General features: G+C 40.7%; 1 protein-coding gene across 3 annotated transcripts in view; it reads left to right on the forward strand.

Annotated features, from left to right (window-relative positions):
• Positions 1-2,887: 2,887 nt before the first annotated feature.
• INTS6 (integrator complex subunit 6) overlaps positions 2,888-24,686 on the forward strand; it is a 76,048-nt gene continuing 54,249 nt past the window's right edge. Inside the window, exons 1-4 of one of the 3 annotated variants that reach the window (XM_084643131.1) lie at positions 2,888-3,075; positions 4,043-4,128; positions 4,267-4,344; positions 5,051-5,200. In XM_084643131.1, coding sequence (XP_084499257.1) covers positions 4,057-4,128; positions 4,267-4,344; positions 5,051-5,200 — 300 coding nt within the window. In that variant the 5' untranslated portion in view covers positions 2,888-3,075; positions 4,043-4,056. Of the gene's footprint in view, positions 3,076-3,963; positions 4,129-4,266; positions 4,345-4,401; positions 4,763-5,050; positions 5,201-24,686 lie in introns of those variants that run through there. The other 2 variants (XM_084643130.1, XM_084643132.1) reach the window with 2 other exon arrangements.

Here is a 24,686-nt window from a genome sequence, read left to right on the forward strand (position 1 = left end):
ATTCTAAGACCTCACTCAAAGTTCTTACTCAGTGAGCTCAGACTTTCATCTGATCGGTATATACACCTAATGTTCTTTCCCAAACTTCTTTTGACTCCTACAGAAGCAAAACTCCATATGCCTGACTTGTTGAAAAGACTCTCTTACTACCTACATAGAACTACCTTCACAGAATCAGACCCTTCCAAAAGTCACCTTGGACATATGTAGTGTTTAGGGACAGGTCTAGAGCAGTGGATCCCAAACTTGTTCCACTGCTGGTGCAGGGAAAGGCCTTGGCAGGCCAGGCCAGTTTGTTTACCTGCCGCATCCGCAGGGTCGGCCAATTGCGGCTCCCAGTGGCTGTGGTTCGCTGCTCCAGGCCAATGGGAGCTGCTGGAAGCGACGCAGGCTGAGGGACGTACTGGCCGCCGCTTCCAGCAGCTCCCATTGACCTGGAGCAGCGAACCACGGCCACTGGGAGCCGCAATCGGTCAACCCTGCGGACACGGCAGGTAAACAAACCGGTCTGGCCCACCAGGGGCTTTCCCTGCACAAGTGGCGAAACAAGTTTGGGAACCACTGGTCTAGAAGGCAAACTATTTTGACCCACAGACTCTAGAAATGCATATCAGATTGTATTAGATCTTCTGGAAACTAAATAAATTAGCTCCTTCTCAAATTAAAGCATACACAGCTAGGGCTTAGGTAACCTGTTTGATGAACATGCCTCTATCAGAAATTTGCAGGGCAGCCACTTGGAATTCAGTACATTTACTCAACATTACTCTCTAGTCACAGTTACTAGCCCTGATGCTCAATTTAGTAGTGCAGCCCTACAGTCTTACCATGGCACCCAACTTCTTAGCGAGACAGCTACTAGCCAATCATCTTCAGTGGGATTTAAGTGAGAAAAAATTAAAAGAAAAAATCATTAATTTGCCTTACAGTAACTTTAATTCTTCAAGGTGTTTTGTCCATATGAATCCCAGGACCCACCCTTCTTTGTTGCTACTGTGGAGTCCTTTAAACTTAGGATTCTATATTGGCAAAGGAACTAAGCGACAGTTGGACCCACTCATTTATATCTTCAGGAGAGGTGGGGGCTGGGTGGTGGTGCAGGACACATGCACGATACTGGTGGCCAAAAGACTGCTCTTACACATGACGTGTGTATACATCTATAGCAGGATCTAAGTGGACAAAACATCTCAAAGAATCAGAGTTACTGTAAGCAGCCATTTTTTAGCTTGAAATGAGCCTGGGAAAGTGAGCTGAATAAGGCTGGGAGCTCCTGGCTTCTTTTCTGGAGGCAAGAAAGGAAGGAGCACAGCAATTCCTAAGCTTCTAGTTCTTTGGGAGTGATGGGAGCAGATCAACTGGAGCCGGTACATTTTTTCACAGGAAGGGAAAATCAGATAGGGAACAGAGCAGCTCCTGAGCTGTTGCTAAATTCACAAGTGAGAAGAGAAAAGAAGCCTCTGATTTCCTACTTCTTTAAGGGTTGGGGAACAGAAAGGAAAAGCAAAAGGCTCAATTGCTGGAGAAAGAGCTGGGAGCAGATGGGTCCAGCATACTGGTAGCAACGTTGCACTAACTGATTGGAAGCAGCCCCAGCATTACATGATTTACTGGAAGTAAGTTTAGGTTGCCTCAGCACTGAATGAGGAAAGGTTGAGAAGAGGTTAGACTGGGGTTAGCTAAAATGCATCCCCTAACCTCAACCTATTATCATTTTTCCTAGTCTAGACAAACTGTAAGACAGCCTGAGCCCCTGACAGTTTATAATTGAGATGGTTCTGCCTGTGCACTATTCACAATTTTTCACACATTAAAAACCCTAAAGTGAGCTGCAGCTCACGAAAGCTTATGCTCAAATAAACTGATTAGTCTCTAAGGTGCCACAAGTACTCCTTTTCTTTTTGCGAATACAGACTAACACAGCTGTTACTCTGAAATCTAAACAAAACAGCTTGGGTTGTAAATATTTAATCCTGTCATGAGTGCAGGGGACTAGACTAGATGACCTCTCGAGGTCCCTTCCAGTCCTGTGATTCTACCTTAAACTTCCGGCATTCACTCTAGTTTAACTCACCACTTTAAATGGAAGAAAGTATCATATCTTTGCTTCTGTGGCCTGGCCCTACCTCTTAACCTGAGAAACAGCACAGCCTTGGCTTCTTTAAACTAAACAGGAGCAAAATCTTGCTAGTTTTTCAAGTTCTTTGAGTGGGCTCTGAGTGACTTGTAGGGTGGCAGTTTTGTTTTTATTGGACAAGTTAAGTGTCACATTTCAGATCCAACTAGGGGAGCTGGAACAATATTTTACAGTGCAGGTGCTGAAAGCGAAAACCATGCATTTAGTTTTTATTACTACTTCAAGCCAAGGGATGCAGCACTCCCAGTTCCAGCACTCCTGGATCGAAGCAGAAGAAAAGTGCAGTTCTTCTAAGGTCAAAACCACAGCACTCCAAGCATGCAAGGCTGTCTCAATCTGAACGTACCGACTGTCACACTGAAAGATACAGTAGAACTGCCCCAGCTTATTCCTCCAGAGACTGTAATACTGAGTCCCGCCGCCCTCAGAAAAGGCATCTACCCCCACTCCCCCCTCCCCAAGACATGGTTGCTACACCCCACGCCTGGCAATTGCCTCCCCCAGAAGGACTCGCCCCGCAAAGCCTCCGCCCTTGACCCTCCCACGAGGCAGTGTCCTCCGCACGCAGAATGCAAGACACACCCCGCCTCCAGTCCCTGCAGCCCCTGGAACGGATGCGGGCGGACGGGCGCTCCCAGCCCCCGCTCTAGCTCAGGCCTAGCCGGAGCTTCCCCCGTGAACACGCCTCCCGCCCGCTCCCTGTTCCGGGTGCCCCTTGGGCCCGCCCCTGCCGGGGACTGCGTCGCCGTCAGGAAGGATCCCAGCGAGGGCTTCCCGCAGCCCGAGGGAGACTCTCTGGGCGCCTGCGTTACGGGAGCCGGAGCGGCGCGCGGACAGCAGCAAGCGCCGCCCCGTGACTCACGCGGGAGCCGCGGGTGGACCGGACCGAGCGGGCTGCTCGGCCAGCGCGCAGAGGACAGTCACCGCCCCGGCCGCCGGTGGGCGAGCGGCTCCCCGCGCCAGGCCCTGCCGCCTCCCGGGCCTCCAGCGCCTGCTCGCCCCGCAGAAAAGCGGCTCCCACTGTCCTCGCGCTTGAGCCCCGTCCCCGCACGTTACTCCCGAGCCGACCCCCGGGTCCTCAGCTCCCCGCAGCCGGGCATCCTGCTCCGTCCCGGCCGCGGTACCGGCCTCCTTGGCGGCCGAGACCGGCCTACGCACCCGCGGGCCCCACCCCCTTCTCGCGGCCCGCCCTGCCGGCTCCCTCTTCCCCCCACCCCCTCCGTGCCCCATCCAGCCCCACTGAGCATGTTCCTGGGGGTTGCTTCCTTCCCTGTACAAGGCAGCCGGGGCACCTATGTCATTGCTACTCCCCCTCGCTGAGGCTGCAATGCGCACGCGCACCCCTAGAACGCGTGCTCATCAACTGCCTTTCCCTTAACGGCTGGAGCCGCCTCGTTTCTCTTTCCCCACGATTTAAATATGCTAATGAAGGGTCGTCGGGAGTCCTATGGCGGAGCAGGAAGGCGGTCACGTGGCTTGGGGACGTGCCTGTAGGGGGCGGCTCCCGACCTGCCCAGGCTGCCTTAAAAGCGGGCTGCGAGCGAGGAAGCGCCTCAGTTAGAGAGCGAAAGTGCCGGGGTGGGTGGGTTGTGGCTGCTCTGCCTGAAACTTCTGAGTAACATCAACAGGGGGGCCAGCAGCGGCAGCAGCCGTGCAGCCCTGTCCGCCTTCTCCTCATAAACCAGCCCGTGCAGGGCTCGAGCGGGCCCCTCACACAAAGGCGAGCAGGGCAGCTCCCTGGAGGGGAGGGCGGGGGGGGGGTGGCGGAGAGGCGCTCCTCCCTGTGCAGAGCACTCACAGCTCCTACTGCCCGCCCGTCCCCCGTCCCTGCCCCCCGCCCCCTGTCCATGTAGCCGCCGGCCCCGCTGCTGCTCCGCACTATGCCCATCTTACTCTTCCTGATAGACACGTCCGCCTCCATGAACCAGCGCACCCATCTGGGCACCACCTATCTGGACATAGCCAAAGGCGCTGTAGAGACTTTCATGAAGGTACCGGCTCTGCCTGCGACAGGCGGCGAGGGGGGGGGGGCGCCGTGCCGGCGCGGGGCTGGGGAGGGCCGGGCGGGGGCTCGCATGTGGGGCGCTGCTGCTGGCTCCCTCGGGTAACCCTGCGCTTTGTGCCCGCAGCTCCGCGCCCGGGACCCCGCCAGCAGAGGAGACAGGTACATGCTGGTCACTTTCGAGGAGCCTCCCCACGCGATCAAGGTAACCCCCGTGAATCGCCCTCCTCCCCCCGGGCCGGGCTGCCCGCCCCTCCCCCGCGCTCCCGGCGGCGCAGCGCAGCTCGCCCCGCACAGGCACACACAGGCTCTGGCAGCGGCGGCGGCGCTGACATCAACATGGCCGACATTTTTCCTGTGCGGTGTGTGAGCAGCAATGGACTGTGGGGGATATTGATTCAAGTTAGGAAAAGTGACAGCAACTCCGAGGCGAGTTCGGCTGCAAGGGGCGGCGAGGAGCGGTACCTGCTTCGCGCCGGGCAGCCTTGGCTGGGCGCTTCCCCCTCGTCGTGCGTGGGGACCCGGAGCCTCCACATGACACATCAGAAGGGAGCCTGCTGTAGGTCATTGACCGGCCCCGTCCGCTGCCGGGGACCAGGCTCTGGTTATTCCAATGACCCGCAGTAAGTTGTAGGCTCACTCTTTGGACCGTGAAACCAAACGCTGATATTCTGCTGGGTGCGGGACAAGGGGGCGTGAAGGCTTGGGGGAGGGGTGGGGGGAGCTTTGAAGCCTTTAGAACAGAAGAGGTTCTTAGTTACTTGTAAGATGAGTTAGTAGTTTGGGGGTTATTTTTTAACCACATGCATGCAAGAGAGGAAGACACCATTTTTGTAATCTGTAACAGAAAAGGCTCTCCTTGTGCATAGCTAACATCTGAAGGATAAGCATTCTTGCCTTTCTCTTTGCAGGCTGGCTGGAAAGAAAACCATGCAACCTTTATGAATGAATTGAAAAACCTTCAAGCTGAAGGACTTACGACTCTTGGCCAGTCTCTAAGGACAGCTTTTGATTTATTAAACTTAAATAGATTAGTAACTGGCATAGACAACTATGGGCAGGTAGGTTGAATATAAACAGGGGGAAAACCTTTTAAAAAAAAAACAGACAAACCCTTTCAGAGACCACAAATGATTAGTTGAGCAAAATAACCTCTATTCATGAAATATGAAGTATAAAACATAACAGGAGGGCTACTGTACAAATAAACAGTGCTTAGACAATTGAGAAACCCATTACTACGATGTTGTTTTGTACCCAGCTTTAGTTCAGTTTTTATTTTATATCAGGCTGAAACTTCAAGTTTTTTAAACACAAATGTAGGCATTGATTTTTTTTTTTCCAGTTCACACATGTCAACTTTTGGTATATTTATTATGATCGAGATAATGAAACCTTATATTTCAGCACATTAGCCAATTGCATGCAGAAGTCATGAAGATTTTTTTCTCTTCCATGTACAGTGGTGCACAATCAGTTGAGTGCACTTTGAGGCTTTAGCTTTCCTCTGAAGTACACTTGTTATTAGCCACTGTGGGGACCAAACTATTGGGCTAAATGGAGCAGAGGTTTAATCTTACATGTCAAATCTTCTTTTACTCATTAATTAGACCACTGCTTTTGGTCTTTGCATACCCCCATATCATTCAATCTGTTTCCCTCATATTAAAGCCCTGAAAAGCTCTGGCTTCATTGACAGCCTGTACTGGAGCTGCCATCCTTCTGGCTCAGAAGGATTTGAACAGGACTTCTTTTGGAGTGTGTCAACATTACCTTTTAATCAATAGTATGGGTCACTGTAGAACAAAGAGGCACTTCTTTACCATTCTCCCTCAGGTTGAGTGTATGCCCTAGAAACACTCTCAGTTGCTCTTGGCCTGACGAGTAAGAGACTGGGACTATGAATCCAGCCCTAGTTTTGTTTTGCATAGTAGTGGAGAGCATTACCAGAGGGTACACATATTAAATGTATATTGTGCACTTTTTAGCCTCACATTTCCCCTTTTTATTTTCTCCTGTGACATAACGCCCTCTGAGAGGAAGAAAGGCTGTTGCTGCTTGTTTCACTAGAGAATGAAATAAGTTGCTTCAGCCAAACGCTCTGAGGCTGAGCATATTGTCTCTGCGTTACCATGTTCTGCTTGTGTAGGAGGAAAAAAAAAGTGTTGCACTGCCACTAAACTACCAAGTCACCCTAAACGTGTTTTTGAATGCAATCCTAGTAATGAAACTTTGAAATGTACCAATTCCACACACACAGCTAATCTCTTTAGTCTGTTTCCATGCGTTGCCCTCTTATAGGCCTATGTGCATTCACCTGTTTTTCTGCTTTCCTTCATTCCAGTTTGTTAGGTCAGCCTTACGAAGTTTTCATGAAAACTTACCCTCCCAGGTGCAAACCCCCCCTGCCATATCCACCCTTTGCCCTGGTTATTGATAATTAATACAGCAGTGATATTCATCCATAAAACATTACATGCCCTGGGTGAGTCAGCTATGCTCACTTAGTCTTTTTTAACAAGTGGGCAACTGAGTTTATGCCATGGCTCTCATTGGCTGGTTATACGTTGAAGAACGAGTGCTTTTTGTTGTCTTTTGAGCATCTGCATTGTTTTCATTTGCGCCTGGTCTGTCTTGTCCTTAGATCTTTGATTCCAGGTCTCTTTCTGACCTCAGAAACACCCTTACTCTTCTAGATATTATAAGTTGATAACTTCTAAACAAAGTTTATCAGATACTTCACACTGTTCCATGTGTGGTGGACTTAGCAGAAGAGAATGGTTTCTGGTACATGCAAATATTCACTCACATGATTAAACAATCTTTTCTGAACTTTTCGGTGTCCTTTACAAAAATAGATGTCTATGTGTTAAATAGATTTGTTCTGCTAGATCCTGTGCTGCTGAAGTCCCTAGTTCTCATTGTAGCACCACTATCAGACTAGAACTTTTTCATAAATTAGACTAAAATTTCAGCAAAAACAACGAGGAGTCCTTGTGGCACCTTAGAGACTAACAAATGTATTTGGGCATAAGCTTTCGTGGGCTCACTGGAATTCACTTCTGGGACTGAACTGGTCCTTGAAGTTCACATTGGCCTATAAGCAATACATATTGCCGTCCTGTCAACTGACATCAGCAATGGGAAGATCCACCGTTAAACTACTGTTCTGAAAATAAACATATTAAAATTTACATGTTGCAAAGGACATGGGAATAATTCAGAAAGACAAAGGTGGTAAGAATACTCAATTGTTGAAATATTGGAGACAGTAGCTTACTCCTACTCATCTAATTTTTTTAATGAAACACTTAGAAAAAAATTTTTACACTGAGACTGCTTGAATAGCTCAACCAGTCTACTTTAGCTGTAGCTAAAGCTACTCTTTCTTGGGTTCAGAAGACAGGATGATTTACAAATAAACAAGATCTAATAGGTATTCGAGAAGCTACTACCTGAACCATACAAACATTTTTTAATGAAGCATTTGGGAAATTATATCAGGCTCTCTCTTCCACTAAATTATTTATCTGCCCCTCCCCCCCATTGGATTGGCAAGATTCTAAAATATTTGTTCAGATTCCTTTTGTTTCTAGTACTTGAGTTGTAGAACAAATGTGCTCCTCTTTTCAATACTAATGACAAGACGTGTCAAACTTACTGAGATTCAGTCTGGTTAAACCATCCAACTTCTGAAATGTTTATCTAAATTGCTAGGACACTTGTTATATCTGACATCTTTTGAAGTTGGCCAGAGTTCACCATCAGCAGACTTCCTGGATCGGACTGATGGCTGAATGTTTGTTCTGAAATTAAACTTGAGGAAAACTCCTGCTGCATATTTTATTGTATCACCTCTGTTTGGACCTTAATACAAATATCTCAATTCACTATATGTATTTTGCATTGGTACCGACTCATGAACAGATAATGACAGTGTTTGAGTTACCACTTGCACAGATGTATTCGATCACATAATTTCACATTTGGATCTTTAAGGGACACAACCTAATTTATTTTTAAAAGTTCTAGTTTCTAACAGAGGAGCTTTTAAACATATCCTGAATTTATAAACCCCTGTTAGTGTTTTTACAAGGATTTTCATGCTCCCTCATTTTTTAAGGATCTTGTTAACAAAGGAGAAACTCTCTTACTATATAGGAGAACAGTTGGCCTGACTAGAGGAAAAATATTTTTCCTAATGTAAGTTATAATCTAAGGGTTAACTTGCATCTACTGCAGTTAAGTTTTCAGACAGAAATGTGATTTTTTTTTTTAAACGTTGGCTGTGTCCCTTTAATTTGTGTAACACTTTCCATTTGATGTTAAGCCATATCTTATCCTTGCTTGGCTCTAACAGCATTCGCAAAGTGGAGTAGTTTCGTTCATGTATTTCACTGTCTGAGACTGGTTTTGATACATGAATTTACGAGGTTTTTAAAGAAAGTGTTAGCCTTTAATATTACCAGTAAAAGGTACTGGTCCTCTGCACCTTACTGTGGATCTTTATTAGGTAAGCTTCAGTAACAAAAACAGCTTAAATGTGAATGTGTATAGTAGAGACACCATTTAAATACATTGACTTTATACATCTGCTGCCTATCACATCACCTTGTAACTTTGCTAGCCTAGCTTGCACTTACCTAACTGACCTGTTTTATAACATTTTTTCTCTGATTAGCTTCTCTATCCATTGTCTTACACTAGCCTGAATTGTTAGACCTCTTATTAGCAGATTTTCCTCAATCACCTCCTGCAATACAGTGATGCATCTTGTCACTATGGTTTTTCGTGATTGCTAGATAAATTGTGGCTACCTAACTTAATGGATAAAGTTAAATATCACTAATATTAAATGCAGTTTGCTGTAACTGGTTATAGGTTAATACTACTAGTGTTTGAAGTTGTGGTTAATTCTGAAATGGAAAACAGAAGTATGTAACTTCCTAAATAATGCAGCAGAAACGTAGTGGACCATCTAAATACCTATCTTGACAAACTGCAAACTGTTGAATTTGGTAGTGAAACCATAAACTATTGAAGCTGTAAAGTATGTAACACCAAAATAGTAAAAATTAATGCATATAAATGAAAAGTACAATAGTGCTGCAAGATTTAATCTGATGGATCTGTTTTAAGTCACTAAAACTCTGATTCTGTGCAGCCTAGCGCACTTTGTCTTGCAAACAGTTATTTCTGTGGTGAGTGGGTCATTACCATGCTCTCTTACTGCAGGACCAGTACAGTATGAGGTGCATGCTAAGAGAAAATGTGCTTGTTTAAACAAATGTTTTCACAAAGTACTAAGGCAAGAGTGTTTCAAGCTAACAACATTTTTTGTATGATGTCCTTTTCAAATTTTCACCAGCGTGAAATTTTCTCTCATGTTTTGGGTAGAAACTTCTGTTATCAGACACCAACACAGTATCTCTACAGATGTACCTTGCTTTTAATCAAACTTCTAAAGTATGCGGCTGATTCAGTGAAACTGACCCATGAGATGTGAACTGAATTTCAAGAGCAGACTTACTGTAACAAAAGACAGCCCAGATTACAAATTTCTGAAAGAATATTTTCCTATAATCAAAGTGGACTTTCTCTAAAGTAGAAACTTCTTCTTCTTCACACTAAATAACACATTACATGGAATAAAATATAAATTCCATGAAAAATTACTGTAATACCACACAACATCCTTGTTCTTGGCAAAGGTCTTCCTAATTTTGTTCAGTGCATTTCAGGTAGAGCTGGACAAATAGCCATTATTTATTAGTTTGCAATTTAAAAAGTCAAAAAAATTTTGAGTTGAACAAAATGTTTTGTCAAAATTGAAACGTTTTATTTCATTTTTGACCATTTTTAAATACTTGATTTTTTTTAATTACATTGTTGAGAATTTTTAAATAGAAAGTGGTTTCAAACCAAAAAATCAAAATGTTGCATTCTGAAAATGTTGAAACAAAATGTTCTGAATCTTTTGGAAGTTTTTTTTTGTGTCCCCCCACCCCCCAACAATTTGGTGAAATCAAAACAAATTAGCAAAATTTTGGTGTCACTATATCCATTTTTTGCTGAAAAAAGTTTTGGCTGAAAAATTTTGGTGAGCTCTGATTTTGAGTATTTACAAATACGTGGGAAAGAAACCTTGAAGCAGAAAATAACCTAAAATCAGATTTGAATCTTAAATACATGAAGGCTATCTCAAGCCATTTTGGAATAAGCCAAAGGCTGTAAAGAGATTTATCATCCTGTACATTGAGAGGTTTTGTGCACATAATGGAATGTTTTTAAACAACCCAATTATCCAAATTTTATCCAATTTGCAAGCTTCTCTCAAGTAACCTCATTTTAGATTGATCGCTACTCGAGTATTTTTTACTTAATTTTTCATTAAAGCTATTTGTAGATGCAAGAGATTTTTATTTATTCTGATCATTGGAATGTTTACACAATAAAGCTTGCTTCACATTGGTCGGCAGAGGATCAGTATTTTTGGCTTAAATATGTGAACTTCTACTAATTTGTAGAACATTTAGATTGTGTAAGAGAGGCATCTTATTTATGCTTGTGGAAAGACTTCATTTTGTCCAAATTGTTGGAATTGTTTCCATCTGTGGCTCCTCACACCTGTGTCACTGAGTAACCTAAATTTAATATATTTGGTAATTGAGGTTCAAGTCACAAACTTGGTCACTTTGGTAAAAGGGGTTGTATATGTATATAATGCCACTTTATCTAAACATCTTTTGAGTGAGGTGTTGTAAATAATGCCTCACTATATCATGTCTTAATTTGCATGTTAGTCTCTAAGGTGCCACAAGTACTCCTTTTCATTTTTCGCTAGTTGTCATGCTGAGTTTGATTTGATTTCTTTGAATAGTCACTTAAATAGTAGTGTTTGACATTGCAGATTTGTAGTTACTGATTGTAGAGGTTTGTAGTGTGTTGTCACGGAGAGGTGGGTTCTGGCTAGATGTCCTTAAAGCTGCTGGGCTGTTCGAAGGTATGGCAAGTGTCTTTAATGGGCTTGTGGATCATGTGACCTGGAGCTCATGACTTTGGGTAGGGGTAGAGAATGTAGTTATCTTGTCTGCAATCCCTTGCTTACAAAAAATTAAAATCTTTCAAGTATAAATCTCTTGGCAGTCAAGGGTGAAAAGTATTGCAGTGGAATGACCTGTGCTTTGAGAGCACATCCAGATTTGCAACCCAAGTTTAGACGAACATTTCCTGCCTTGTCAGACTTGTCCTGCTGCAAAGGCAGTTTCTTTTTTTTCTCTTTGGTGGTGATAGAAGCTTGTACTGCTCTAGAGTAACTGCGTCTTCTTTTCTCTCCTCTCCCCCACCTCTTTAAAAAAAAAATTCTACTCAGAGCAACTCTGTAACCCAGTCTAGGGAGAACTTCATCCATTAGGAAGCAGGAGCACTACACTTTTAAGGCCTGACAGTTGCAAAAACAACAAGGAGGTTAATTGATAGCAGTAGGTACACAGAAGGATTCTCTGTCCTTCAAAATCTCGCTATTAAATGGAATTGGAACAGTCTACGAAGTAGTGTTCATGTAAACGCGTCCAAAGCCTTCAATCAGTAACTGACTCTAGGCTTCTGTTAAAGGCATGGATACAGAGTGCTTGGGTGAGCTGGAATCTTTGCCTTTTCATATTTCCATATTGGGTGGTATGCACTGAGCTTGAGTATTTTGCCTTCCAATTATGTATTTTTGGTATAAGGAGTTATTTTCTGATCTCTAGGCATGCCATCCCCTCCACTGCTTTCCTAGAGTAGTTTAAATTTCCAGATACCTCTTTTGTTCCACAGTATCAGTTAGCAGTAAACACCACTGGGGGACCATTGCAAGAAAGCATGCTTAGTTTTAGATCTCTACCCAAAGCTTGGGCCCAGCTAAGTGACCTGTTTTGCTCTGGAATAAATGAATGAATATCTAAAGTGGTGACTAGATTTTGAGCCACGTTCATGTATGCCATTTATCTAGCCTTAGGCTGCTTAATGTGTTTTTAAAGGAAGTTCTAAAAAGTAAGACTCATCCTGGTAAACAAGGTTGCATGAAGTCTACCTTATTTTCATTGATATAAAACATTCTTATCATCCTGTTCCATGAATGGAAAGGAGGTATCTTTTATTTGAGGTATTTCCTGATATTCATATATCAATGAGGCTTTGATCATGTTGAATCTTGAGGCACTTAAGTATGTACTTGTAATTAAAGGAAAAGTATACCTTGGGATGGACAACTGAATCCCCTGTTGTCTGTCTTTGTCTCTGCACCCTGTGTCTTGGATATATCAATACTAATAGTTTTGCCTTTCCACTAACCCATTTGCAAGTCATCAGAGCTAATTGCCCTCAGAAAGGCAGGAATATACTGTAGGGAAGGGGGTTGGAAGAAAAATAGGTTTTTGCTTAAGCCTTGACTGGTAAGGCTGCAATTCAGACCTTTCTTATACCCTGAGTTTAGTGAAATATTTTCTGAGCAAGTGTCAGGTAAGTAAAAGCAAGTTGAATAAAAGCAACAAGTATAATTAGGAAGACGCTGAAAAAATTCATATACCTCAAATAAGTGATCTGGATAAATCCTGCTCAGTATTGTGCTTTGTTTGTCCCTCTCCTTGGGGGCTACGGGGAGGTGCTACTATTACACACTTCAGAACTCTCCTGTCCACAGTTAAAACTATCACTGTTACCTCTTGTGAAACTTTGTGATTCCATCCCATCCCTCTTCTGTTAAAGATACATTACACAAAATTCTACTTGTTTGAATACTAGTAGGAAGAGAAATTGTACAATATGTCTCATTTCACACAGTATTCCCAGTTCTGTACAAATTTCCTTTATAAGAACATGTTTCCAATTCAAGCTGTTGCCTTTTGACCTTGTGTTATCTGGGCATGTTTTCAGTTGTTTTCAGCCATTGTTCTGTTATTTATTCAGCAGTCTGAGAACACATTTGGTATGCCTGGCTATTTTAATAACTGGGTGATCCAGGGCCATATCAAGCTGTACATTCTGTATGCAGTGACATGAGAATGGTGGAGTTAATTTTAGTTCTTTCCCTAAAGGGTAGGTCAGTCTTCCTCTCATTTTAAGTATCACAGTTTTTCTTGGGGTGGGTTGAACAGAAGGTGGCCTTTCTAAATGCAATTAGAGCAAATCTTTCCTATATCTCAACAGATTTCTTATTTTAAAGGTAACTTCACCAGTGACAGTTCCATTATTTTTGGTCACCATGTGTAATTTCTCTGTAGTATTTTCAAAGGATACATGCGTATCAGTAGTCTTAACTTCATACAATCTTACCATAGCTGTGTAAGTCATTTTCCTCTGCTATATCCCACCTTAGTTGAAAAGTGTGTAGACATGTAGATTCTTCACTGTTAAAACATTATATTCAAATTAAATTGGGAAATGTTTAATGAGTTTTGTACTCTGACCTTGGCTCCTGACTGTACTAGACCCTTAAAAAAATCTACTGTACAGCTATCTCTGTCTCTCTAGGTATGTATATATCCCCCATTACTGTTGTATCTGAGCACCTCACAATCTTTAATATATTTATCCTCTCAACACTGCTGTGGGATAGTTAATAGTATAATCCATATTTTATAGATGGGGAACTGAGGCATAGAGACGGTGACTTGCCCAAGATCACACAAGATGTCTGTGGTGGAGCAGGTCTCTCAACCCAGGTCTCTCAAGTTCTGGACTAGTGTCCTAAATTGAATTATTATTACAAATAAATGGAAAGTCACTAGTATTTAATAGCATGGATATTAATATCAACAAGAATAAATTGAGCCCTTGTGTTTGGGAGCAAGGCAGTAAGACTTTCCTGATTGCATTTTACCTTTCATAAAAGGAAAATATGTAGTGAGATTCTGGTCCTATCCAAGCTACAAGCCACGACTATTCTAGCTACAATGGTTGTTCTAAAATGGTTGTCAAGCATGGATTTGGCAGAGCTATGTCTGACAAACATCTTCTGAACATGGTGATAACTAGCACAGTTACATGGCTTTCAGAGGCTTTCTTAAACAGCTATGCTACTAGAAAGTGTGGTATAGACTCTGTCACACTTAGTACTATGGTTTCCAAATAAATATGTGTTCCAAACACATACTAGGCAGGTTGAAAATATGTTTAGCTGTAACTAACAGCTCAAATGTGCTTAAATGCCCTATTGTTGACAAGACCTCATGTTTTCACCTGAGTCATAAAACTGAATTTTCTGGGCATAAAATAATTGCCTTTACAAGTGTTAAGTTTTTTCCTGTATCCATCCCAGTCATCTTCAATTGACAGTATCTCACAATTGCCTTGATCTGTTAATGGGTTTTCCTTTCTTTGTGGTATGAGTTACTGGCTACTGCTAGAGGCAACATACTAATATCTATCTGGTGTGGTAACTCCTGTGGATGGGTCATCTTGAGTTTCCCATATATTATGTGAACAACCGTTCCTTGCAGTCAAAGAACTGTGTGGAACTCAGCCAGAACAGCAACAGTTGAGGTGAATCTAAGTGACTGACCTCTTTTTTTCATGTAAATCAAAATTTGCTGTCTAAATGAGCTAGAGTACTAAATATGAGCATCTTCCGAGTCTCTGCTCTTTAATACACTTGGAGTAGACCTAAAGCATTTGGGTAATGAGTATGTTATATGTAGCTCAGGTTCCAGAGGGAAGACCTGGAAGAAAGTTGCTCAAAATCAGCCTTACGGTGGATAACATCACCTCCTAAAAGGCTATGGCTGATATACATTAGTATACCTTGTTGTTTGTCTCCGGTGAATGATAGCATTATGTAACTATACTGTAATAGTACGTTAGTGGTACACAAGTGGAGTACACAATTACAAAAAATCAGACAAGATATAGCATGTACAGAATTATGACAGTAATGGGGGTGTTTTTTATATTCTTTTTAAAAATATACCTAAATATAAAGTAATCAAAATACAGTAACTTCCATCCATGCATCCTTTTTTCCTTTTCTAATCCAATTTCCTTTTCAAGTCCAGTGCCAAATTCTCTTTGGCACTGCTGCTGGAGTGCTTGCTTGTGGAATCTAGCAAGGACATGATGTTTTGGATCTTTCTTGCCCCTCCACTTAAGCATCTCAAACTGCCTTACAAACATTGACAAATTGAACTCTCAGTACTCTGGCTCGGGGTCACACAGGAGTCTTTGGTCTCATTGGGAATACAACCTGATCTCCTAACTCCCAGTCCCCTGCCTAACCACAAGAATATATCTTTTCTTGTAGAAGCTCAATTTTTTTTTCACTGATTTTAGTGATGATGTTGGCTCTGTCACACTGTATTTAGCTCCACACCTTGCTACCTCTTCTTCTTAATGGCATTCTTTAGCAATATATTTGTTGGTCTCATTTTTATTTATTCACTGTTGTATTAGTGACATTAGTCAACTCCTTTGCATGTCTTTAAAAAAACCAAAAAACCTTCAAATGGAATCTGTATGTTATGTTAACCTAGATGAAAGGAGAGTGATCCAATTTTTATTTTAATGCACAATTTAAGGAGAATTGTTAAGACCTGAATATGGATACCTCTTCTCACCCAATCCTTCTCCATTTCATAGGGTACATTTTAAAAAATAATCGTAAGTGTGGAAAGAATTATCAACCCAGTAAAACAAAAAGGATGCAATAATTAAGGATCTGATCTAAAGCCCAGTGAAGCCAATTGTTTTTGGATTTGCATCAAGCTCTTTACAGATGTCTTTAGAACACATGACTAAAACTAGCTTGGGAATCCAAATTCCTTGGGATAGATTTTAAAGGTAAAGCTGCTAATTTTGGAGGAGGGGTTTGGGGGTGGGGGGAAGGTAATAGATATTTTTACTTATACTCTTTATAAAAAGGGTATTATCTAGGCCCAAAATTTAAATCTGATGATTTTACTTTTTTTGTACAACAGTTGTAATCAAAACTATAACTAGACAGAAATATGACTAGATTCTAAATAACTTTAAGTACATTCACTAGGCCACTGAGAAGACCTGGGGGCAGGGAATCCCAGTTTCTAAGTGATTACACTAGCATATGTGTGTGGGCTTCTCTCTTAATCTGCAACTAGCTGTGCATACTTTTTTCTTTTGCATTTTAGTAAGCAGGAATCAGTACCATAGTTGGATGATGAGTTTTAAACTGAATACAAGAGTGCCATTTTTATAGTACATTCGCTCACAAATCGTTACTTCTGTATTTAAAAAAATTAAGCAAATTAGATGTACTGTCAGTAGCTGTCATTCTATAATATTTTCCGTTAAACTGACATTCTTGATTTTAGTTGCAAAACTTAATTTTTAATTTTCTGTAGTGCAACCCAATCTTAAACATCTTAGCAATAGTTTTGTTGAGAATTCTAGGTTTTAATCAAAAGTGATACTAAATGAATACAACAGAACTGCTCGATCGTTATTCTTATTTCCTGATCTTCACTAGGTGTACTTAGCTCAATGCTCTTGCCTTTACTTGATAGTGACCTGCAATATGATATTGGGAAGGATTTTTAAAGTAGTTAGGCATCATATGGGATTTTCAAAAGCATCTAGGTGCCTAATATCCATTGAAATTAATGAGTTTTAGGAACCTCTGTGTTTTTGAAAATCCCACCAGATACCTAAATACCTTTAAAAATTGGTCCGATTATCACAAATTGCTCAGGATTCAAGGATTTTATTATTTCTCTAAATTTATCAAGGAAGTAGTCTAACTTATAACACTTTAAAGTTTATTATCCAAAAAGTTAAAATCGTTTATATAATCCTTTAGCTACAATTCACTTAAATTAGCTCTTACTTAATTTCCCTCTCACTTATATCCCTGATCCATTTTGATTTTTTAGGTGGCAGGGGGATTTTTAAAAGGGTCTGTAGGACTTAGGAACGCAAGTCCCATTGGTTTTCAGTGAGATGTGTGCTTCCATTTTGATTCAGACTCCTCTTCCCCCATCTCTATACGTGCATATTAACATACACTGAAAAATGTTGTACCTTTTGTATTGAATCTTCTGTGCTTGGCCTTTTTGTGTTTGAGCAAAAGCTTATCAGGCTTTGTGGGGTTATTAGAGAATAAACATTTTTCTAGTTTGTGTAAAACAAAATGACCATCTTTTTAAACAGTTCTAAAGAGGCTGAAGTTTCACAATTAGTAGCTAAACAGTCTTAATAAGCAGCACTTTCTTAGCTAGACTTGTGAGCTCAGAAAAATTTTAAAGTTATGAACTTTTGATAATGTGGCACCAAGCACCCCCAGTAAAATGTTCCATTAAGCAGCCAGTTGCACAGTTCAAGATAGATCTGATGTGCTGGTAATTGTGTGTATTACTGTTTGGTTTCAGAAATTTACAAACTCAGGCAAAACTAGAAAAATGTTAGTTTAAAAATGAACTGCAGAGAGATTTTTGAAAACTCGCGTTGGGACCTTTTTGCTGCCTTATGGTATTTCAAGAATGTCTGAAACTTTTGGGTGTTTTAAAAATATAATTAGGAATGTCATGTTTGATCTTTCCTGTTTTTGCTGGAGGACTTCTTGGGGGGAAAAAGAGGGTCTCAGAAGATGTTTTTTGAGCTTTCACCGATTCATTGTAGAGGTTGTGCATATTGCTAAATTTTTAAGGTAGCTCCTCTCTTCTGACTGCTAGCCATTGGTGTTAAATTTTTGTTAAAAACAAAGTTTTGACTATTGAAAATACAAATTCCTTTCCCTCTGGTTCTCAGTTTTCAGTCTCATGACATTTGTCACAGCATGATTTCACTGGTTTTCTGGTAACCATAGACTAATCAGAAGGAAGAAGTCCTTTGTTTTGGGGTCTTACAAACCTTGATAGTGTCCCTCTAATTCTTATTTAGAATGGATTACTTGATTGCCTGTTCTCTTCATTCCCTCTGAAGCACCTGGCATTGGCCACTTTCAGAAGACAGGATACTGGGCTAGATGGACCTTTAGTCTGACCCAGTATGGCTGTTCTTATGTAATATGTTTATTGAATTTATTAATGTACTGTGTCAGAAGGATCAAAACATTCAGCTATAAAGTATCTTACAGTTGTGGGTTGCATTTTGTTGCTCTGTTATTTGCCAATTTTCCTCAGACCTGTCAGTGGGAGGAAGAAGGGGGCAAGAGCTGTTCCATTTTTTGACCATTTTAGAGTTTCTCTTTGAAAAGTTGTCAGATGTTTTATATAGTGAATATAGCAACCTTTTCATGAAGTTGTCTGTTTCTAAGCATAAAAACTAGGAGAACAAATGCTGTTACTCTAACTGAATGATATATTTCAGTTATGAGTCTGAGTTTGTTTTGATCGGAGATTATCAGAAGTCTCATATTGTACATATGCTCTGCTATGTAATACCACTTGGTGACTATTTCATGTTGTGTGTCACTTTTCACTTATATATTTAGCACCTTATTGTCCAAAGATTCTAAATTGCACTACAGAATGACTGACTGTACAAACTGCATATACACAGATCATTTAATCTAAACTGTACTGCAGCTACCTCTAAGGTACAAGATGGCAGCCATCTGAAGCACCCAGTAATTCTCTACCGAAGTAGGCAAAATTTACTGTATGCCATTGAGACAAGTGGGGAAAATTTTATGTAGGTAGAATGTGTAATTAGCCTAAAAAGAATTTTGTGAAGGTAGTAAGACTAATGCTCCTACAGTGTTTGTGAATGGCTGTCTTGTGATCTATTGGATTGAACAAGGGACTTAAAACTCAGACCACCAGCATTTTATGCCTGATCACTACTGCATCATTCTGACCTTGGAAAAGTCATTTAATCTTTTTACTTCTGTTAATGCATTGTTTAAACAATGCTTACCTATCTCATGGCACCTTAGAGACTAACCAATTTATTTGAGCATAAGCTTTCGTGAGCTACAGCTCACTTCATCGGATGCATACTGTGGAAAGTGTAGAAGATCTTTTTATACACACAAAGCATGAAAAAATACCTCCTCCCACCCCACTCTCCTGCTGGTAATAGCTTATCTAAAGTGACCACTCTCCTTACAATGTGTATGATGATCAAGTTGGGCCATTTCCAGCACAAATCCAGGTTTTCTCACTCCCCCCACCCCCCACAAGATCTCTATCAAGCATTCTTACAACTACAATACCCACCTGTGGAAGTGAAGAAACAGATTAATAGAGCCAGCAGAGTTCCCAGAAGTCACCTACTACAGGACAGGCCTAACAAAGAAAATAACAGAACACCACTAGTCGTCACCTTCAGCCCCCAACTAAAACCCCTCCAGCGCATTATTAAGGATCTACAACCTATCCTGAAGGATGACCCAACACTCTCACAAATCTTGGGAGACAGGCCAGTCCTTGCCTACAGACAGCCCCCCAACCTGAAGCAAATACTCACCAGCAACCACATACCACACAACAGAACCACTAACCCAGGAACCTATCCTTGCAACAAAGCCCGTTGCCAACTGTGCCCACATATCTATTCAGGGGACACCATCACAGGGCCTAATAACATCAGCCACACTATCAGAGGCTCGTCCACCTGCACATCCACCAATGTGGTATATGCCATCATGTGCCAGCAATGCCCCTCTGCCATGTACATTGGTCAAACTGGACAGTCTCTACATAAAAGAATAAATGGACACAAATCAGATGTTAAGAATTATAACATTCATAAACCAGTCGGAGAACACTTCAATCTCTCTGGTCACGCGATTACAGACATAAAAGTTGCTATATTACAACAAAAAAACTTCAAATCCAGACTCCAGTGAGAAACTGTTGAATTGGAATTCATTTGCAAATTGGATACAATTAACTTAGGCTTGAATAGAGACTGGGAGTGGCTAAGTCATTATGCAAGGTAACCTATTTCCCCTTGTTTTTTCCTACCCCCTCCCCCGACGTTCTTGTTAAACCCTGGATTTGTGCTGGAAATGGCCCACCTTGATTATCATACACATTGTAAGGAGAGTGGTCACTTTAGATAAGCTATTACCAGCAGGAGAGTGGGGTGGGAGGAGGTATTTTTTTCATGCTTTGTGTGTATAAAAAGATCTTCTACACTTTCCACAGTATGCATCCAATGAAGTGAGCTGTAGCTCACAAAAGCTTATGCTCAAATAAATTGGTTAGTCTCTAAGGTGCCATGAGATAGGTAAGCATTGTTTAAACAATGCATTAACAGAAGTAAAAAGATTAAATGACTTTTCCAAGGTCAGAATAAATTGGTTAGTCTCTAAGGTTCCACAAGTACTCCTTTTCTTTTTGCGAATACAGACTAATACGGCTGTTACTCTGAAACCTACCTATCTCATATGTGCTTTGAGATCCGTGGATGAAAAGTGCTATGTAAAATGTGCCCTTGATTAATTTAGGTCCTTGTTTAAGTATCTGGATGGTCATCACAGCTCTGGGGATATATTTATTAACTTGTTTCAGAGTAAGAGCCGTGTTAATCTGTATTCGCAAAAAGAAAAGGAGTACTTGTGGCACCTTAGAGACTAATGAATTTATTTGAGCATAAGCTTTCGTGAGCTACAGCTCACTTCATTGGATGCACCTAAGGTGCCACAAGTACTTCTTTTCTTTTTGTTTGTTAACTTGTGCTCCCTCTGCTGGCTAGCTATACAATTACAAAGCAAAATTATAGCATCATACATGGTCATCGTAGTGATATATTTTTAATTTGATTACAGAGGTTTTAAAGAGACATTGTCACCTGATTCACTACTTATACCTTCAAATTATAATTTGTGGTGTTAGGGGATCAATGCTATAATAGAAAGCTTGTCACCGTTAATTTACAATATTTACAGGAGTCACTGATTTTAATAAGACTACTGAAACTTGAGAGAAGTACAGAATATGAAAGTCATAAGGACTATCTTAACGTCTCTGGTTTTTTTGTTAAATTTCTCAGACTAGTGATGGTGACCCTGTGACATTGATCTGATCCAAGAAATGATAGATACACCAACAACTGTCTTACAAAATTTGTTTTTATTAGAATAACAGTCATTCATTGGCTCGCTGTACTATGTTGATCAGTGTTTGGAGGGCAGAAGTTTGTGGACTTTGTGGCTCTACTAAACAGTATGTAATTTGTTCTGAAAGTCACATGAGAGTATTAAATGTGTACCTTGTGCTCATACCTCACTTGAGTTGTTAAATGCAAAATTAGTTAATACAGTAAGGTTAGATAAAACAAAAAGGTTATTGGAGACAGTAGTTCACCCATATTATACATATAGTAGGTACAACAGCATTTAGCTTTGCATTCAGTAGCCTAGTTAGTAATCGCAATATTTGTAAATGTGGGAGGGTTAACGTTATAAAATCCTATGAGAACCTTAACTTTGCATTTTCATTTTCATTTGCATTTTATTTTTGCACTTAAATATGCATCCATTATGTCCTGCTAGTATAATTTTTCTGTCTTTATTTTAAATTTTCCTGAGATGACTTGTAGACAGAAGTAAAATTGAGTTTGTACTTCTTTTGCTTAATACAAAATGAAGGCCTGAACAAAAAGTAAATGTTGCTTTACATTAGATATTTGTCTGTCTACCCTTCTCTCCTGGTAAACTGTAGATTACTAAAGAACTAGTAGTCATATTACACATTACTGAGGAAGTGAAACATGATTATTAATTGACAGGATATTATTTTTATTTAGACTTTTTTCTTGTTGATGCCTATCTGACTCAAACAGCCTGCAAACAGTTGGAAGAAAAGATGTCTTAAATATTCAGCGTCTCTACCCCCTCAATAGTGAGCAGAGGGATTACATACCACATCCGTGAGTTTGACAGTTGAGATATGAAGCAAAAACAAGACAAGATTCCACATTGATGGTCACAATAAACCTAGTTAGATGGGGTAGCTGCCTAGACTCTTTGCCTCTTGATCCTTTAAATCTCTGAGGCTTTTCTATCCACTTCTGCCTCCAGCCCTTTTCAGTGTTACCTCTTGGAGGACTTTTCTAAAAAAAAATTCATTTTTTTTCATACTGAGATGATCAAGTCAGTTCCTTAAAGCCAAGAAGGTAGAGTATTTTATACCCAATATTTTTGTCATCTCCTACAAGACTAAGTTTTTGAGGCTTATTTTAGATCTGGGAAGTAAAGTAGTAATTCCCCAGTTTCCTCAATCAAATCTGCATGCTTTCAGTTGTAAAGTGTGCTTGCATTAATCTTACTGTGTTCTTGTTACTTTTATTTCACTGTTGAAGATTCTCCATATTATTGCAAAGTTCTGGACTTCGGCATTTCTACAGCTTTGTGTATGTTTCTTCCTTACCATGCTTCTTCCACCCCAGATACTTGGTGGAAGTTGTACAGCTGACTTGGATTTACAGATGATGATTATGATGTAAGATATCTATAGAGGGAGGGAGCTCTTTCTTCTCCTGCTAAATTAGGCATGGAGATCCAAAATCCATTATTTTACTACAGTATGTGGTAGTATCAGACCCTTGAACACATTTTATCCCTCACTAGAATGAGTTACTATCATACGAGGATGAATTTAAGTGTTTATTCAAAAGATATAAGACAGCAGTCTATATTCAGTGGAGTAAGAGGGAATCTGATTTTACCAGAGTACTCCTTTGCTTCTTTATTCCTTGTGTTGTCTGGTTTTCTCTGCTCTGAGTCCCTGACCCTCTTTCTTCAGCTTACTTTCACATATGTTCTTTTCACACATCCCGTTCACCCTTTCCTCACTGGTGCAAAGCCTGCTCTTTCTACTCAGTTTTGCTGTTCAAGTTACACTTTCTCATTCCCTAACTGCCCAAATCATACACAATTGTTACAGAACCTTCTGATTCCACCTTTCAGTCCCTCTTTTTGTCAGAGATATATACTAAAACATTTTGATTGCTGCATGAAAAACAGAGGACAATAACTCCTTGTTATACTGAAAATTATTACAACTTTGAACTTTCAGTTATTTCACACTCTGCTTTGCTTTATCAAATGTCATATGTTATGGTGCCAGTTTACAATCTTCAATCCTTTGTTTCTTACCTGGAACCTTGTAGATTATGCAAGTTGTTTGGAACAGCGGCTGTTCCCTTTGTTACTTGTCTGCATGGTGCCTAACACAGTGGGTTCCTGGCCCTTGATTGCATTCCTAGGTGGTACTGGGATATACATCATAAATATGTCTCTATGTTCTTGCTGGAAGGAAAATTCCAGACTAGTTGAGGAAACTAATGTTATTCCTTCAGCTACTGGCTGACAGCAGGCAGTGAGACAAAGGAAAGCAAATATAAACGAATGATTTCCCTATTATAGACCACAAATTTCAAGGCCAGTGGAAATGGTAGTCTGTAGACCTCCACTAATTTGAAGCTAATCTGGCCAGCTGGGAGGTATATTTTGTGAACCCTAGTTAGTTAGGGAAATTTGTCTGTGAGGGAATAGAGGAGGCTGAAAGTGATCTCCTAACAAAGTCAGGAACGTGGCACTAGCACCTTGATAGGGATCTACTTGGCCCTTTTTTATCAATGAATTATGACAGATGGAGCTGTTGTATGTGGAAATGGAGGCATCCAGAGCAATCAAGTTGTTCTCAGTACGACAAGATCTTTTTTGCACAGGCATTCTGATAAACTTCTCAGCTTGAAAAGCAGAAATCAGATTGGATCATTTTCTGATCTCGGAAGAATGGCCTTTCCATCCACAAGTCTTTTAGTTTACCTAAATAGACTAGTTTCCTTTCTGGTCTAATATCAGACTTCTCAGGTTAAAATCCAGGTCCTATGGCTTTAGGCTTCCTGCATATATACTTTTGACTTCCTGATGGATTTGGCAATGGAATTTAGGTACTTTGTCCTTTCATTCTTAAGAACTGAGAACCTAATAATCTTGTAAGGTGGAATATGCAAGGTTTCTTTTTCACTTCATGTGAGTCTTACCTTTCATTTGCTTTACCTATAATACACTTTTTGAACTCTCAGAATCTATGTAGGTACATCTGGGTCAGCTTTCATTGATCTCTAAACATATTTGCACATAATGGTGAAATGTTTTGTTACACTGTAAAATCATGACATTCTATCAGTAACTTTATTCCTATTGTAGTCTTTCAGAGGTGATCCAGGGTTCCTTTCAGAAGGTGTCATATTGACCAAAGTGTGCTAGATGTGGCTTGGGATAACTAGAGGGAATTACTTAAGAGCTCTGCAAAGAGTTCCCAGTCCCTGCTTGGTCAAGGAAGCTTGGGATCAGTGGGCTACATACCCCAGTTGGGGTAAGTGGTAACTAACATCATGATTTAATTGCCTCATGATGTGAGACAAAAAAAATGACATTTTAACTATTCAAAAATAATTTTGTGAGATGTATTGGGATACTATGTTAACAGTAATTAAGATACTAACTTGTTACTGGTTTACTGGGACTTTCATTCTAAGAGTTTGAGGCCCTCATTTCCCAGTATATTCTATATTAATCTAACAAATTTCAAGTTTTCCCTGTTATTTATGCCAACTTCAAATATAATTTTCTTTAAAACT

Source organism: Lepidochelys olivacea (assembly GCF_965140295.1).
Source record: "Lepidochelys olivacea isolate rLepOli2 genome assembly, chromosome: 1".
Taxonomy (NCBI): Eukaryota; Metazoa; Chordata; order Testudines; family Cheloniidae; genus Lepidochelys; species Lepidochelys olivacea.